Source organism: Haemaphysalis longicornis, unplaced genomic scaffold (assembly GCF_048455015.1).
Source record: "Haemaphysalis longicornis isolate Haplotype H1 unplaced genomic scaffold, Haemaphysalis longicornis Haplotype H1 scaffold_3, whole genome shotgun sequence".
NCBI classification, from domain to species: domain Eukaryota; kingdom Metazoa; phylum Arthropoda; class Arachnida; order Ixodida; family Ixodidae; genus Haemaphysalis; species Haemaphysalis longicornis.
In genome coordinates, this window is record NW_027526335.1 from 129477394 (window position 1) to 129493908 (window position 16515).

General features: G+C 48.0%; 1 protein-coding gene across 1 annotated transcript in view; it reads left to right on the plus strand.

Annotated features, from left to right (window-relative positions):
• LOC144175431 (cell adhesion molecule Dscam1-like) overlaps positions 1 to 16515 on the plus strand; it is a 174222-nt gene that overhangs the window by 127705 nt on the left and 30002 nt on the right. The window contains exon 2 of the mRNA XM_077704508.1: positions 9576 to 9902. Within this exon, the coding sequence (XP_077560634.1) occupies positions 9576 to 9902 (327 nt within the window). The remainder of the gene's footprint in view (positions 1 to 9575; positions 9903 to 16515) is intronic.

Here is a 16515-nt window from a genome sequence, read left to right on the forward strand (position 1 = left end):
CACGCATTCTCAATACCATTCGTCCGAGTGCATTCTTGTGCCCGCTGTTCGCAAGAAACTAACGCTGTCCCGTTACTGGTGGTTGTCAAGTTTCCTCTTCCGCACATGACGCTAACTATTTGTGGTGAGCGGGACCACGGGCGGTGCTGCGATGGGCGTCTCTGTGATGTCGGCTATGGGATTCTCGCATGTGTCGTCTGCTTCACTCGGGCTCGCTCTCCCTGCTGTTTCTTGGAGCTCGGTTGACTTTTGATGCTTGTCCGCATCAGATCTTGCGTGTGCGTAACTTTTTATTATAATAAAATACCTAAAAACGCCCACACTAGCTCAAAGCGTGATTTAAAGTATAGTTTTTGATGCCGCTCCGGAAGAAACATTGCCGGCGTCGCCCCATTCCTTGGGAAGCCAGTCCTGTGCGGAGCGTGAACAGCCGGAGCTATAGGCGTCAGCTTCTGTATTCAGCAATCTTTCCAACAAAGGGAACGGTCAGGCTGGGTCAGCGGCAAATAACCGACAAAAGCGAAAATGCAAGACTAAAACGAATTTCTGGCCTTCCGGGCAGTCGGCTTTGGCAGAAGGCATTGCTATTCCCGGTAATCGTATCTAAGGAGACGGTAAAACAGTTTTTGCAACCTTGCCGAACGCTCGAAAGTATTGTATCTAATCACTTTACGTTTTCATGGCATGAAAGTATGCCGGCATGCACTATTAGGCGGAAGAAATATAGACTGAGTTCGAAATAAACTACTGTGTTTATAGGCGTGTGCTAGTTTTATACCAGGCTTCTTACCAGTATGGAGGCTATTTAGCAAAAACGTTAGCAATTGAGCGCGATATCAGTGACGTGGTCGGTTCAAGCTCGGAGGCTGTGCTCGTATACTGGGCACGGCGCTATGACCGGTTAATCCGCAAAATAATCGCGATTTCAGCCTCGTATGATATTTGTAGGTGTAAACCAAATCATAGAGACTGAGGAATAATACACCCGTTTTTCATTACTTCTTGTCGGTCCTTGTAAAAAGTGTGTTCGGAGTATAAACAGTCAGTACGGAGAGGAGCTAGTGCTAGTCGACTTCCATCATTTCGGCTGGTTCCCCGCCATAAAATGTTTAAGCAATATCACACAAACACACACGCACACGCACGCACTCGCACGCACGCAGGCACACGCGCAAGCACGCACGCATGCTAGTCACGTGCACGGTAAAGATACAGTAACACTATGATTGTTCAGACTTTTAGGCATATTTACGGCACATTTCCCACAGGCATATCTACCCAATATTCAGATATGCGTTATAGTAAAACTGCAATCGAGAGGCGGAGGAGGAGGAGGAGGAGGAGGAGGAGGAGGAGGAGGAGGAGTTAACAGTAACATCAAGCTTTTTAGTGGGCGGAGTCCTCAGTCAAGAACAGAAAAGCTAGAGTCATTTCCTTCAATTCATGAAATGCCATCCCGAGTAGGTCAGGATTTACTCTTCACGTTTAAGAGGGTAGAGAGAGAGAGAGAGAGAGAGAGAGAGAGAGAGAGAGAGAGAGAGAGAGAGAGAGAGAGAGAGAGAGAGAGAGAGAGAGCTCTTTATTAGAAAACAGAGTGTTTAGCCGCCGTACAAAATCGCCTTCATGCTACTCTGTTCGGGGAGGGGGAAAAGTAAGAAAGGCCCAAGAGAGAGGAGGGTAGAAAAGAGATTTAAGCTGAGAGAGGGACCAACGAAATCAAGTAAAATGGCAAGAGCGAAAGTCTCAGAGTGAAGGGATTTAAAGTTTTTGAATGAATCCAGTGTCGCTGAGGTACGAAAACAGAAATTTTAGGGCTAGGCGTTGCTGAGAAGAAGACGGCCAGGGCCCTAAAATGGTTTTTAAGGTCACTGGTCCTTGCGTATAACCTATGCGTGCAATGTTCTGTAGCAAAGTTGATCTAGAGTCTTTGTAGGCAGGACAGTAGAGTAAAAGATGCTCAATAGGAAAACAATAAAGAGCTGCTTCGGCATATTCATCGGTTTTGATTCATGTTACACTGAAAACCGGCACGTATACTATTTATTGCGTTCATTAGCGAGAATATCAAGCCTTGAACCTTGTGATAATGTCATAGTCGTTCGGGTTAACAGTCTATTCGTTACGATAACGATGGTTGCGATAGAAATTCGGGGCACGAAAGCCGCCTTCGAGTACTGTGGACCACGTTGTTTTGGGCGCGATCGCGGTGGCGTAGCACAAACCTTCTCATTGAAATTGCATGTGAACAAACAACGCACGCTGCGGATATGCACCTTCTTGCACGCAGCCATAGCGGAAACCAATTTCTGAAGAGCATGTACGCCATACAGCCTAAAGAACATATCCACCCGACCTATGTGAACCTCCCAAATACCCCGAAACCTCCTAATAAGACGTTTGTGATGGCGCAGAAAAATGAATGCGTTGGACACAGAAAAAAGATTAATCTGAAACAAGTCAACAACAATGAAAGAAATGGAATACAGCCATTTTATTTCCTACTGGGCCAATCGCGTGTAGGGGCCTTCTGCTTGGGGCGTTGCAACAGACTGTTCAGTCTTCATAAACGCATCTCAAAAACATTCTAGCGAAGCCTACGTATTTTGAGTACTTATCGAAGAGCTCTGAGCACTGAACCTCGCAAATAAGCTAGAAAGGACGAGTTGCAGATGATCTTCTGGCCAATGCTTTGAAGAAAGTTGTTCTCTCTCTCCTGGTGTGTTTGCACACTTGTGCTGGATACAGCTTGAAATTATCAAGATGTGTCAAATGCTGGCAAAATAACTGAATTACTGGAAATACGCTTTTTAATGCACTTGCATGAACGCGAGCGATTTCTAGCACAGGCACAGCTGCCCCTCACCAGCGAAGTGTAGCAGACGACAGCGCCGCGAGCCCCTAACCTGTCGTCAGGAGCCAGGGGGCGCCACTCAAACATCTCACCGCCAATTGTGGTGGCGGCTGAGATTTTAAAGAAGCTTGATTTCTAATTTCACGGGTATATTGGAAGGAATGCAATGCTTGCTGGTTGGCTATTCTAAGAAATAAATCACGTGGTGGAAGTTTTCAGCGGCGTCCGGTGTGCGTCCGCGTCATCTTTTTATGCTTGGATGTTTTTCATGCGGTAGTCTTGTTACAAAAAAAAATCCCTTTTAAAGCTCGCTGCAATTGGAAGGCTCCAGCTGCATAGCCAAAATGTGCCAGCCCGCAGGCAAATGTGCTGGGGAAGGGGCGATAGTTAGTGAGTGAGTGAGTGAGTGAGTGAGTGAGTGAGTGAGTGAGTGAGTGAGTGAGTGAGTGAGTGAGTGAGTGAGTGAGTGAGTGAGTGAGTGAGTGAGTGAGTGAGTGAGTGAGTGAGTGAGTGAGTGAGTGAGTGAGTGAGTGAGTGAGTGAGTGAGTGAGTGAGTGAGTGAGTGAGTGAGTGAGTGAGTGAGTGAGTGAGTGAGTGAGTGAGTGAGTGAGTGAGTGAGTGAGTGAGTGAGTGAGTGAGTGAGTGAGTGAGTGAGTGAGTGAGTGAGTGAGTGAGTGAGTGAGTGAGTGAGTGAGTGAGTGAGTGAGTGAGTGAGTGAGTGAGTGAGTGAGTGAGTGAGTGAGTGAGTGAGTGAGTGAGTGAGTGAGTGAGTGAGTGAGTGAGTGAGTGAGTGAGTGAGTGAGTGAGTGAGTGAGTGAGTGAGTGAGTGAGTGAGTGAGTGAGTGAGTGAGTGAGTGAGTGAGTGAGTGAGTGAGTGAGTGAGTGAGTGAGTGAGTGAGTGAGTGAGTGAGTGAGTGAGTGAGTGAGTGAGTGAGTGAGTGAGTGAGTGAGTGAGTGAGTGAGTGAGTGAGTGAGTGAGTGAGTGAGTGAGTGAGTGAGTGAGTGAGTGAGTGAGTGAGTGAGTGAGTGAGTGAGTGAGTGAGTGAGTGAGTGAGTGAGTGAGTGAGTGAGTGAGTGAGTGAGTGAGTGAGTGAGTGAGTGAGTGAGTGAGTGAGTGAGTGAGTGAGTGAGTGAGTGAGTGAGTGAGTGAGTGAGTGAGTGAGTGAGTGAGTGAGTGAGTGAGTGAGTGAGTGAGTGAGTGAGTGAGTGAGTGAGTGAGTGAGTGAGTGAGTGAGTGAGTGAGTGAGTGAGTGAGTGAGGATCCCTAGAAAGGGAGGTAGCAAACTAACGAGTAGTGTATTGCGTCTTGACTTCGGCTTGCACTGGTTGCCGCATAATTCAACACGCATCCTGCAAACAATCTCCTCCAATTTTCAAGGCATGAATCCCCTTTCGCCCCCCGCTACTTCCTGGCGAGCGTCGAAATTATAATAGCCGCGATGTCGTCCAAAGGACGCAGTTTGTTAGCACAATCGCGGAACGTCACTTCACGGACGTGATCTCGTCTGCGTCGCAATTGAGGAGCGGGCCCCGAGCGTGTCGTATCCGGCGCAATGCATGTCCTTTCCACACATTGTCCGTTCAGCCCTTGCTTCATTTCTTTAGTTATTGCCTCGTTCAGCCAGGCCGCGGTACGGCGGCGTTAATACCTAATGCAATGACTGCACGCCTCGACGAGCCGTTCCCCCCAGCGGACACGTTTTACGCCTATCTCTCTATCCTCGCGCATTGCGGCCTCTGAGTCGCCCAGGGTGATAAATATACAGCAATAGCCACACGCACCAGCGGGGGTCGCTTGTGTGTGTATATCTTGGACCCATCGTTATCTGGCTCCACACGCGCACAGTGGCGACGCAGCATGAGCAGCCGCAGTTGGCTGCCCTCCGTTGGCCCGCTCGCTCGTTGGCTTTCAATATTTAACGGCGCGAAGCAGTTAGCACGTCATGTAATCACGTACACCGCCCAGAATACGCAATAAAGGCGCCTTGTTAAACAGGACCCAACGGCCGTGTGTGCGCTCGCATGTTGTTCCAAACTCGACTTTTAGTGCCCGAATTAAAACTCCCGGTTGCGCTCTAAGCACAGCACTCTGGACAAGGAAAAAAAGAAACTAGAACGCTGAGTATCCACACGCACGTTTGAGGAATGAACTAAATTGAGACATCACCCTGTTTCAGTTTTGAAGCATTAGCTTGAGGCTTTATTGTCAACGTTGCAGACACGTGCGGTTGTTGAGAATGCTGTTTACTGTAATACTTGAGCACGTTAACTGTAAGAAAAAAGCCCAAGAAAATTGTACAAACTTGATAATTCCACGCGAAACGTTATATTTGCAGTTAGGGAGAAACAAAGGCAAGTCTAAGTCCGCGTAAATTAGTTTGCGGACGCACAATGTTGCAGCCTGCCTATCTTACGTGGGGGTGCCTTCTTTGTGCTACTCGAGCTTCTTTTTTCTTTTGCGACTTGCATATTTCTTCAACTAGGCCAACTTTTAAATGCTGACACCATTGACAGCCGTTAAATTTTTGGCCCAGAGAAATGAACTAAATTAAGGCATGTTTCCCTAAAAACCGCGTGTTGACGCTCTGACTATGGATTAGCAAATCATGAAAAATTTTTAGTGTCGTTTCTTGACGTTACTATCGTTGCCAGTTAGTAGTCAATCCGTGCATGCGAGTAAATGCATCTTGAAAATCGAAGAGTAGCTTCTTCTTTAAACTGACAGCTGAAAAAACAACATTACTCCCCGCTACAAGCATGTCTACAATTCTACCAGTTTGCATGAATCATGGTCACAAACAAAATGCGATACGTTATTCTATTCTCCGAAAGAAGGCTCTGGGCTTAACCGAATGTTCGCGTTATCTTCCGGCGTTTAAAAAGGACAGCTGTTGAGGGCATTAGCAAACAACTAAAAAAGATGTAATTAGTCCCACCTAAACAAAAACTGACGCCGCGCCTATTTTTGATGCTTCGCCTGCAACAAATATACACGTTTAGTTGCAAAACGCACATCTGACTCACACAACAGACGCACGGAAGTCGCCTTGGGTAGGCTACGGATAGAACACACGCATGCAACTCACTCGTATCTGCTGACGGGATCTCCTAGACCCCAGTGCAGCAGGTGCGGAGAGGCCCTATCCGTAGTGCACATAATAATAACATGCAAGGCACTTCACACAACACGACACAAACACTTCAGAGAACTCTACAGACAACATATCCCCCTACATCCATCGCTGTTTCTTGGTGACGATGCCATGGTTTCCGTGAAACGTGTCTTTGAGTATTTGTCAGACGTCAAGTTTTTAAACCTCATTTCCTATCACGCATCATGAAATCTGGCCCTATACACCAGCCATGCTCATTGTCGTTTTGTGATTTTACTTTTGTTTTTGCTGACTTTACTTAGTGTTTAAGGTTTCACCCCTCATATATGACTATTGTTTTGGCGCTCTTTGCCCCAGTTGGCCTTGCGCCATAAACATCCAACCATCATCAGTTGCAAAACGTGTGGAAATTAAAAGTTCGCACCATCTACACAACCCTGAACATCAATCATAACACCCCCCGGTTTTCTACTTTTTTTCCATCCTCACTTTAGCAATTACGGTGTTCTGCCTTTTGGAAACACCGTTAACCGATGCCTTTAGTCGCTTCCAGCACACACGGCCTCAAATTTATCGCTATGTGTTATGTCAAGTCACGCTACCACAAATGCATGTGCGTCAGTCAATAGTACTTACTGAGGCCTGGGTGTGCGAGCATTGCGTATCCAAAATCTGTCTCATATGGTGATGGCTCACGAGGTTTTACTGTCGGGCATTTAGCAACCCCCCCCCCCCCCCCCCGAACATCTGTTTTACAGTAACCAGAAATGAAGGATGGAACATTCGACATACCAACCCTTATCGAAGAATACCGCGAACTGCATATGGTACCCTTCCAGTAAACTTGCCACACCTTGTGCCCTTTGTCGAAGAGCCCAGGACCTACAACGCCATTAATTAAAATATTTATTAATAACTGATTAAAAATAATAATGAATTAATGTAATAATTGAACCATCCACGATAATGTCTATCTATTCAATAGCCACAAATAAAATTGCCATTTGTGTAATTATATTGCGTTAATGCAGACAACTGCTTGAGGTGGTTTGTTTTTGCTGTGTTATTTCTAACACAGCAAAAACAAACCACCTCAAGTGCCTCGCGTTACTTCTTTTATCTTTTAACCAAAACGAAAGGTCCTAAGTGGTGCTGCTGTAAAGGACAAAATGATTGCATTACTTTTAATGTAAGCTCTCCGGCTACCTGACATGGGCTCATTTTTATCCCTATTTTATGGTTACATTCCTTTATAACAACAGTAAGACAAGAAGTTCCAAACAGTTTTCAACTTTCTTTTTTTTTTAATTTGTTATCGGTATACGGGTCGTCACTGATACCCTGCTTCTGATTAATAGGTAGCTCACGGCTGGTAATATCGTTATACGTAGCAAAGTCAGCGCTTCGAAGAGTCAGCAAAGCGAGCCGCAGGAGCGAGAGAAAAGAATAAAACAAGGGATGGAAACAACGAAGAGCGAAACACTAATTTCGTACCAGCAATAGCACTCCCCGCTTCCAGCCACCACAGACAACAGTAAGAACAACGAAATGAAAGTCGCTATTTCCTCTTACCACTACTGCAATGTGAGGGTGACCCAATACGCGGGATATAAACTCTCCGCCTTTCCCCGTAACAACGTTACTCTGTTTCCTCGCCCTCACGGTTCTACGCCGCGTGTTTCTTTTCTGTTCTTTTCATGTTCGAGGTACAGCGAACTTGACGCCTCCCGAAGAAATTAGAGCTCCCAAAGTTATGATCCCCGACGGAGCGAAGGGGAGTTGTTTTCGTATTGATCCCGCATCGACTCCAACGAACGCTTGGCCTGCAGGCGGCTTTCCGAGGCGTTATTGCGGCGAGCCCGCAGGATACGGCCTGGTCGCCGGAAAAGCTCGGACATGTGAGTTGCTGACGGAAGGGGGCAAGAAAGCCGAGCAAAAAACAAAACAAAACAAGAACAATCCCAACAACAACCGAAACAACGCAAACTAAGTAAAGCCTCATGATAGAAACTAGAGCATGGCCGTTCCATGCCCCCGCCTCCTGTTTTATTTTTTCTTCACAGCCCCCAATCGGCACGAAAGCAACCAATCGCCTAAGCACGGCGGCCGCTTGTATATTGAAACAAAAAAACAGGTAGCTTCCTTTCTTGCCTCGCGGGATCAAGTTGAAGCAGAGAAGCAAGGAACGCTCGATTTTTAAACGATAAAACACAAGCAGGTTGCCGTGTTCAGTCCGGGCAGAGAAAAACTTTGTGCGCTTGCAAGGCAGGAAACAAGCGCACCGTGCTTTGTTGCTTTTTTTTTCTTTCACCACTCAGTCACCATGACAGCCGTGCGCAATCGCTGGCGTTGGCAGTTATCAACTCCAAATAAGAAATAAAACTCCCCCAAAAGACCTTTCTACGCAAAAGCTGTCTGTTTCCCCGCACCATGCGCACGCACTGCGCAGCAACTGAGCGCAGGAGACAGAAACGGGTCGATGTTAGTGAATATTGGGCAAGAAACTTTCGGCCGCTATTGGCAGATGTGGGGGAGCGGCGCTGGATAGAGTTGGCGTGTCGAATGGGCGGATTGCGAGGTTTCATTCGCAACTTTCTTTTTTTTTCCTTGAACATTGGGCGTGTTGTAAAATAACGAAGGACTTCGGAAAAAGAGCAACCTAAAAGATGGATTACGTCGAAGCCGTGTGGCCAAGACGAAGTGGCAAACATGGCTGGCGTTCGAATGCTCAGTCATCAATCAAGCCTGCTCTTTTTAAAGGCGGAAGTCATTACGAGACAAGCCGACGGCGTCGTCCCTGACTGAAAGATGGTCACAAAAATACGTCATCAACCACACGGCGTGCCTCAGGAACAAAATACACGAAAATGACCACACACCTCCGTTTCTAAGGGCCGCCTGGGCATGCCCAGAGTCACGTGGAAGAATGGGGTGTCAAGGGCCGGCTGGTTGGCCGTGCTCTCCTTATGAGAGAAAGAACCCATTGAAGGACATTTTTATTTCCAGGAAGGGGGGGTAGACGTATGCGTCGAGTATTTACAGCATCGCTGCCTGTTTTGAGTTCGGTTTCAGCAAGAAGTGTCGGTAACTACTATTACGTTATCAACACGATTTATGCTCGCTAGAAGTGCAGTCTTACGTTATAATATCTTAGACTATATTCATACTCCATATCCTTTTGGGCCTATCTAACAAGAAAAGACATGTATCCGCAGCAAGCTGCTCCTCAATAAAAAGAAAATAACCTAGTGTGCTCCTTTCAGTTTGAGTGCGCCGAAGGAGTATTGGTATGCCACCTGTATTGGTGCGTCGCTTCGCATGCAACTGGTAATTCTTTTCATTGGGTTTCTTTTGCGATTTTTTCCTCGTTGTTTACATTGATTCACTGTAATTTGTATCTCCTTTTGTTTGTCTTGTGGTATATTTATATTTATGAAGACTTCCTGTGACACCAATGTGACAATCCTTCCCTTGAGATTCTTTAGGTTTACTGGGAAATAGAAATAAGATATACGACGTAACTTCCCGTATCCACGGCTTCCGCCATCTAACGTGTTCCCCATTCCGTGTTTTTTTTTTGTGTGTCCTCCTCCTTTTTCCCGCCGACGCAGCGAGAGGAGCCCGCCAGGAGCGACGCGGTCCCGTCTTCACGCGTGCGCCACCAGGGAGGATAGAGTTCCTCAACTCTTCCCAGACGGCCGTGCCCTGCGAAGCCCAGGGCACCCCTCGGCCCGAGGTCTGGTGGTGGCGCGTCGGCTCCCAGGGCCCATCACCTGACATCCCCGGCCTGCGCCATGTCCGCGCCCAGGACGGTGCACTCGTCTTCTCTCCGTTCCGCGCCGAGGACTTCAGGCAGGACATCCACGCCGCCGTGTACCGCTGCGGAGCCCGTAACAGCGTCGGCTCCATCGTCAGCGGCGACGTCCACGTCAGGGCAGGTGAGTGTCACCCTCCTGCTAGGAGCGACAAGACACCTTGGAAATATCGGGATTGCGCGCTGGCCGCACTAGAAGAGGTAGGGGGGAGGGGGGGGGGGGGGCATCCTACGCGGCCTGTGTAACATGTCACTGGTTGCGAAGACTGCCGCGTCCTGATCACACAGCGCATCACACCTGGTAATTGAGCAACAATGAAATTGCCGTCTCCACGATTGCATTCGCTACGATGGCGCAAAAAGTCTCTTAGTGCACATTTAGATTCACACATAGAATACGACTGAAACTCTGAAACTGAACCGTGTATCACATGACTACCCATCCTGACACAATTGACTGCCGTTAAATTTTTCAGCTCACCAGTACGAACAAAAGAAAATATTTTTCCTTAGACAACGCTATTTATTGTACAGTGTTTTCAGTGTGCAGCCACAGCGCCACGGTGGCGCAATGTCCAAGGCGTTGTGCTGCTGAGTCCAAGATCCCGGATTCGATTGCGGCCGCGGTGGCCGCTTTTCAGATAGAGGCGAGAAGCAAAAAAAGAAATCAAAGCCATTTCTTGAAAAGAAGATGGCTAAAACGCGAAGCTTTCTCCCATGAAACCTGAGTCAAAGCAAAGTCGAAAACCCAAACAGTTTTTGCCGTTTCAAAAGGCGCAATCGGGAAGAAAATTCTGGGTGCTTGCCCCTGTTCATTTATATCTAATTGGCTGTAAAGCTGTCATAGCTTTGCTGGTGCGGCTGTTGCTCCCCACTTTTTTCTTGTTTTCTTTCGGGAGAAGAGGAATACAGAAAGGAATTGGAATTGGGTAAACGCCGGCTTCAAAGAAGTGCACAGGTGCAATTCCGACCACGGGAGGCGTATTTTTCTTGAAGAGCGCTTGATGTGCCTTCGCTTATCATCACAATCGTGTTGTGAAACCCATTCTGGAAAATTGGCTCTCCTGCAGTCCGTTTTGACGCGACATCGAAAGCTCTCAGTGAGGCGTAGAACGGTTCCTTTTGAAACGTCCATGTGCCGAGATTTCGACGCCTGCCAAAGATCCCCAGATGGCCAATATTTATCCGGCACAGTCCACTACGGCACGCTTCATAGCGCAGGTGTAGTTTCGGCCTGTTAAACAACCAAAGTTTAATCAACAGCCGGAAAAGTCTTTTCATATCTCGAGTAACGTCTTATATTCTGGAATCAGGTTCAGCTACAATACGGAAGCGTTCAGATGCTCGCGCTAGCGGAACCGTCAGCTGGTCCACAAACAAGCTCGGGTTAGTACTCAAAGTCGCCCTGCCCAATTTAATTCGCTCATCTGGCTGTTTTGAAAGCGCAGTTAGAATTTTAGCCGCTATTATTTTATGCCGCATAACTACCTATTCTTTCTGTTTTATCAAATTTTAGTTCACCCCTCAACCATGCAATTTATACCCTCGTCCAACCTACCTTTCGCCACGCATTAATCACCTTTTGTTCTGCTTGCTCACTGGAACAGCTTCTTTCGGACTTCTTTCCGCATGCAGCTAGAGGCTGGAACGACTTAACTGAGCACATCGCTGTCATCAGCTTCCCAACAACTCTCATAGCAACTGTGACAGCAATATTTTTCTGCACCAGAGACGTGTGCCGATGTTGAACAGTAGTGGAGATATCACTGAGCCTTGTGGGGTTCCTTTAGGTATAGTTTGGAAAGTCTCCGAATGGAGGTGCCCGATTCCCACAGTTGCAGTGCGATTGGTTAGGAATTAGGCAATGCAGTGGTAGAGGCGTTGGCCATAGTCAGTGGAGGCGAGACCTTGCAGGATTGCTTGATGAGTGTTGTCAAATGCTTCGTTGATGTCTAGAGCGAGGATCGACAATTTGTGGTGATTTGTAAGTTTCTCAATGATATCTTATTTCAGTTGAAATAGACCTACCTCCTCCGTCGACAATTTCCAACCTGCGACACGCACTATACGCCGATGATCTCACACACTGGGCTCCTGCGGGCTCCATAGGTGACCAACGAGATATCCCCCCCAAACTGCCATCCAAGTAGCACAACAATACTTGCAATCCTGGGGGTTGGAATATGCCCCCCAAAAATCTGTCTTACACTGTGTAAACTAACACCTAAACAGCGCGCCAACAGTATACCAGATCCTGAACTGAGCATCAATATAGAGTTTTAGTTGACCGTTTTTGACGTTCCGCTATGTTCCCGACGGGCCCCTAAGCACAACCGTAGCGTCAGCGGCAAAATGGCTTTTAGCTAAGCGATAACCGTATCTCCCTCGACGGGGAATCATTCGCGTCACTGGTCGTGCCCTGTGCGTGTGCAAATCAAAACGTCCTCGCAAAGTAAAGATACGAATTGGAATTTGGTCGCTCAAGTAATGTAAAGTACCGTGTTTAGAGCCTTATTTCACCTTTTTAATGCAATGTAGTCGCTTACACGGTATCATGGTTCCAAATAATTTTAAAGAAACCGATAAACTTTGGAATAGCCAAGACAAGACTGTCTTTCTCGGCGCTGCATTGAAGCAGCCCCGCGCTTCGGTCAACGTTTTTCGCTTTCGTACGTCTCGTTAAGGAGAGTGGTACCTTGGCCAATTCGGAAGAGCTTTCACGATTTCATCGCTCGGGTTTCAATGAAAGAAACTGGGTTCCCGGGAGCGCGCTCGCATCGCGGGGCAGCCATGTTGATATTCCGCACTGTAACGTAAGCTGCCGCGACGGTCCGCTAAGAGGTCCGGTTAGCGGAGCGTGGCCCCTCTCCGGTATCGCCGATAGCGCTCTTGCTCGCCACGCATGCGCAATGGCGCTCCCACTAGCTATCGGAGCGGCGCGGACAGTCAGAAACGGTCAGCTAAAACTCTCTAATAATCAACCCGTTCCTAACGTCCCCCACCTGCGAATTATGGGAATCACCATACCGAAAGACGGGTCGGGTGCCCAAACAATCCTACCACTCCAACTTACCCTCCACAATTAATGCACCCTATTCATTGAGTTTCTCAACCAAGATTCGGCCTCCAAGAGTCAGGTACTCTGAGCATAATCCAAGTTATCCTTATCAGCCGGATTACATGCAGTGCTCGGTACGTGGCCTTAAACTCTCCGAACAAAACAAGCTGAACACCGCGATACGATAAGCCTACAAAACCGCATTAGGATTGCCCCTCAAAACGGCAACAAAAAGGTTCACAACTCTGGGCGTCCACAGTACGTTGGAAAAAATCCTAGAAACGTATCGAATTTCTCAATTCACACGCCTCCAACTCACCACCACGGGAGGAGTGACCCTCCGCCGGATAGGGTAATCGACCCCACAACAGCAAGACGGGAAGACACGCATATCCGGGCCCTATTGGACGATACATCAGAGTGGCTCCCATCCCACGTAACACGCGTCCGACCTATAACAGGGCACGACGAGCAGCAAGGGCAGGAGCAATGCACGTGCAGTTTGATCACCTCCCATTCACTCGCTATGCATACACGTGTTCACGCTGCCAGTGTGACCAACGCCAACAGAAAAGAGTTGACCGCAGTCACGACCATTACAAAATCGGTAGAAACAGCTGATTAAGTTGCAATCGCCCTAGCCGCCACCACTTCAGAAGACTACACAGTTATACTGACAGACTACCAAGCTTCATGCCGAAATTTCCCTATCGGATCCGACGAATATCCCTATCAGCATTGGCTATACTTAAAAAAATTAAAACACTTCCAGAACTACAGATAGTCTGGCCACCTGGCCTCGAATCCCCCAATGGAAATGAGTCGGCAAACGCCACTGCCCGCGCCCATTCACACCGGGCCGTTTTTAAAGAAGGTGATAACCTACAAGACGACGATATCCTCAAGCCTACGCCCCTGCGAAAATACGCCGACATGCTCGCCCACTACCGGCGCGGGCGCCGACAATACCCAGCTCCCCACCCACACCTGTCCAGAACTAAAGCTACAATATTCCGACTACTAACGGACTCTTATTCCTACAATACCCTACTCCATGCAATGTATCTCACCCTCTACTCCGACTCTTGCAAATACTGCCCCCACCCTGGCACCCTGTATCATCTGGTGTGGGGGTGTCAACAAACCCCCTTCCTTGTTCCTAATCCCCGACCTACATACGAGAAGCGGGTGACATGGCTGACCCGCTACGAGTTCTCCTCCTGGTGTAGCCTGGTGGAGAGGGTCCGGGTGGCCAGTGCAGGCCAGTGTATTCCGGACTAGAGGACCCCCCTCGCCCCCGGCGGGTGCCCAAGCATCAGCCCTTAAGTCTCGGCTAAATAAAGTTTATTCCTCATCATCCTCCTAAAAAAAACGTGTGGCAACGTGTTATGTGTGTCGTGTAAAACGCAACGCTGCGGAGTATTCGTAATAATGAAAAGTACAAGTTATTTTCTTACTGTTCGGTGCTTCATAAACCCGGCTGTCAACAGCCGCGTAACCTTAGTGGGCTTTCATCGGCAGTACAGTGAGGCCGCACGCAAAAATAAAAACAAACAATTTGAAATTTCACGCTGTTACTCGACTTTTCTTGATTCAAGAGAAACAAGGGACGGCGAGGGAGGGATTGAACGAGAAGAAAAAAGCGGTCGCAAACCGGCACGAGTTAAGAGCCCGGATAAACTTACGGCGATCCTTCAATTCCTCCTCTCCTCCTCTCCCTCCCTCCCTCCCTCTCCCCCTCTCTCGCTACACCCCTCTTGGAAGCTCCATTATATCCCTCACTCTCCCCGATGGAAGGATATGACCGAAGACTAGAACACCTCCTCCCGCACCTTCTTTGCTCAAATCAAGCGCCATTTCACGTCATGTTTTAAGTAACTATCCCGACAAAAAATTTACGAATCTTCCAAACACTGTATCCCGCCTCGTCAAATACAGTTTACTCGCCCTGTCATCCGGTGTCAGAAACAGGACCCGCCCTTGCTTACTTAAAAAAAAGAGAGCGAGAGAGAAAGAAACGGAAACAATCAGGCGGTGTCCCAATTATAACGAGCGCGGGAGTTTTAAAACGTTTTTAGAGAGAGAGAGAGAGAAAGAGAGAGAGAGAGAGAGAGAGAGAGAGAGAGAGAGAGAGAGAGAGAGAGAGAGAGAGAGAGAGAGAGAGAGAGAGAAGGGGCACTCCTCTTGGCCGGCCCCAAAAATATAAAGCATTCTCTCCCACGAATACGCGCAGAACAACCAAATTTTACGGTTCAAGGCGCGCTCCAAAAAACAAATCAAGACGAGCTGCAGGCTAAAAGCTGGAGCTTATCAAAACCAAAACTGCCCGTTTTTATTTTTGTTTTGTTTTTTTCGCGGCAGTTTGCTCTGCGCTGTTTAAATTATGTCTCCTAGTTCTTTCTATTTTTTTTCGCGCGCAAGATATACTGCACTCTGCGAGGCTAATATTTAAGTCAGCAGCTGCAACGGTGAGCCGCGCAGGAGTAACATTCTGTCGAAAAGTAAGCGGAGTGCCCCTCTCCACCTTCCCCCGATTTTTATTCTCCCGTCCTGGGTGTCCTGGCCACTCGTTCCCTGCCTAAATTATCGTCGCGCTGCTTATGTTTCGTCCGTGCGGGACAGCGATTTTTCAAAACGGCCGCTCGCCGGCTTTTCATGAGCTTGCCGCCGCGGCGACGAAGAGAGACACCGTTACTGCGGCGCGGCGTGCATATTACGGAGTGGCTTCTTCCGCCCCCTCCCCCGTCCTCCCTCTTTTATTTTTCTTCGCGACTAATGGAAACACAGGCTATGGTCCTGTCGCGTAAATTGGCCGAGGTGGAGGAGACGGCGGCATCGGCTTATCTTTTTTAAATGGCGGCGGTGCCTAGCTGGCTGCTGGTTATTGGAGAACACGAAGAAGCGGCGAGCCAGCTTTAGCCAATTTATTGCAACGAGCGGGGTGTTTTGGGGGAAGTTCGTTAAATGTTTTCGAAGTTGGGAGATACACGTGTCTCGAAAGTTTGGTTTCGGGAATGGGTTCTGGGGATGACTTCCCTTGATAGGGTGTGCTTGTTAGAGGAAGTTTCTGTGCTGCTTGATATTTTGGGGTTCATTTTCTTCTTCATTTGGCGATGTACTCTCGAGCTTGAGAAGAAGCACTTGTACAGAAAAGCAAGTGCATTTTGCGTAGTTCACACGCTTGCTTTGCGGATTCTTGCGGTTGCGGGTTTTGCAGCGCGTGTCTAATGGCTGCTTTCTACGCCGCTGGATCGACATGCGTTGAGAAAGGAAGGAAAACGTTCATGGTAACAAGGTACTATCGTGATAAATTGAAATACGAACAACGGAGCGCGTGCCTTTCAGTGCACGCAGCGCATCCTGGTGACGGGCTGCGCATGCGCAGTGCGAACAAGTTACGAGAGTTTGTGACCACCCTTGAAATGAAAAAAAAAAAAAAAAAGAACAATCGTATTTCCATCGTGCGTTGGACGCTCAGCACCAAAAAAAAATCAAAGAATATAGCTGCTTGCGCCATTTCCACTCATCACAGCAACAAAGTTAGATAAAGCTTCGGTGAGCGGGTGCCGAACGTGCTGGGAAGACAAACCAAAACGCTCACTCCCCAAACGACGGTGTTTCCTAATCAACGTTGGAGACAAAGTCTCTTAACTTGGACACAAAGTATCGAAAGCTACGC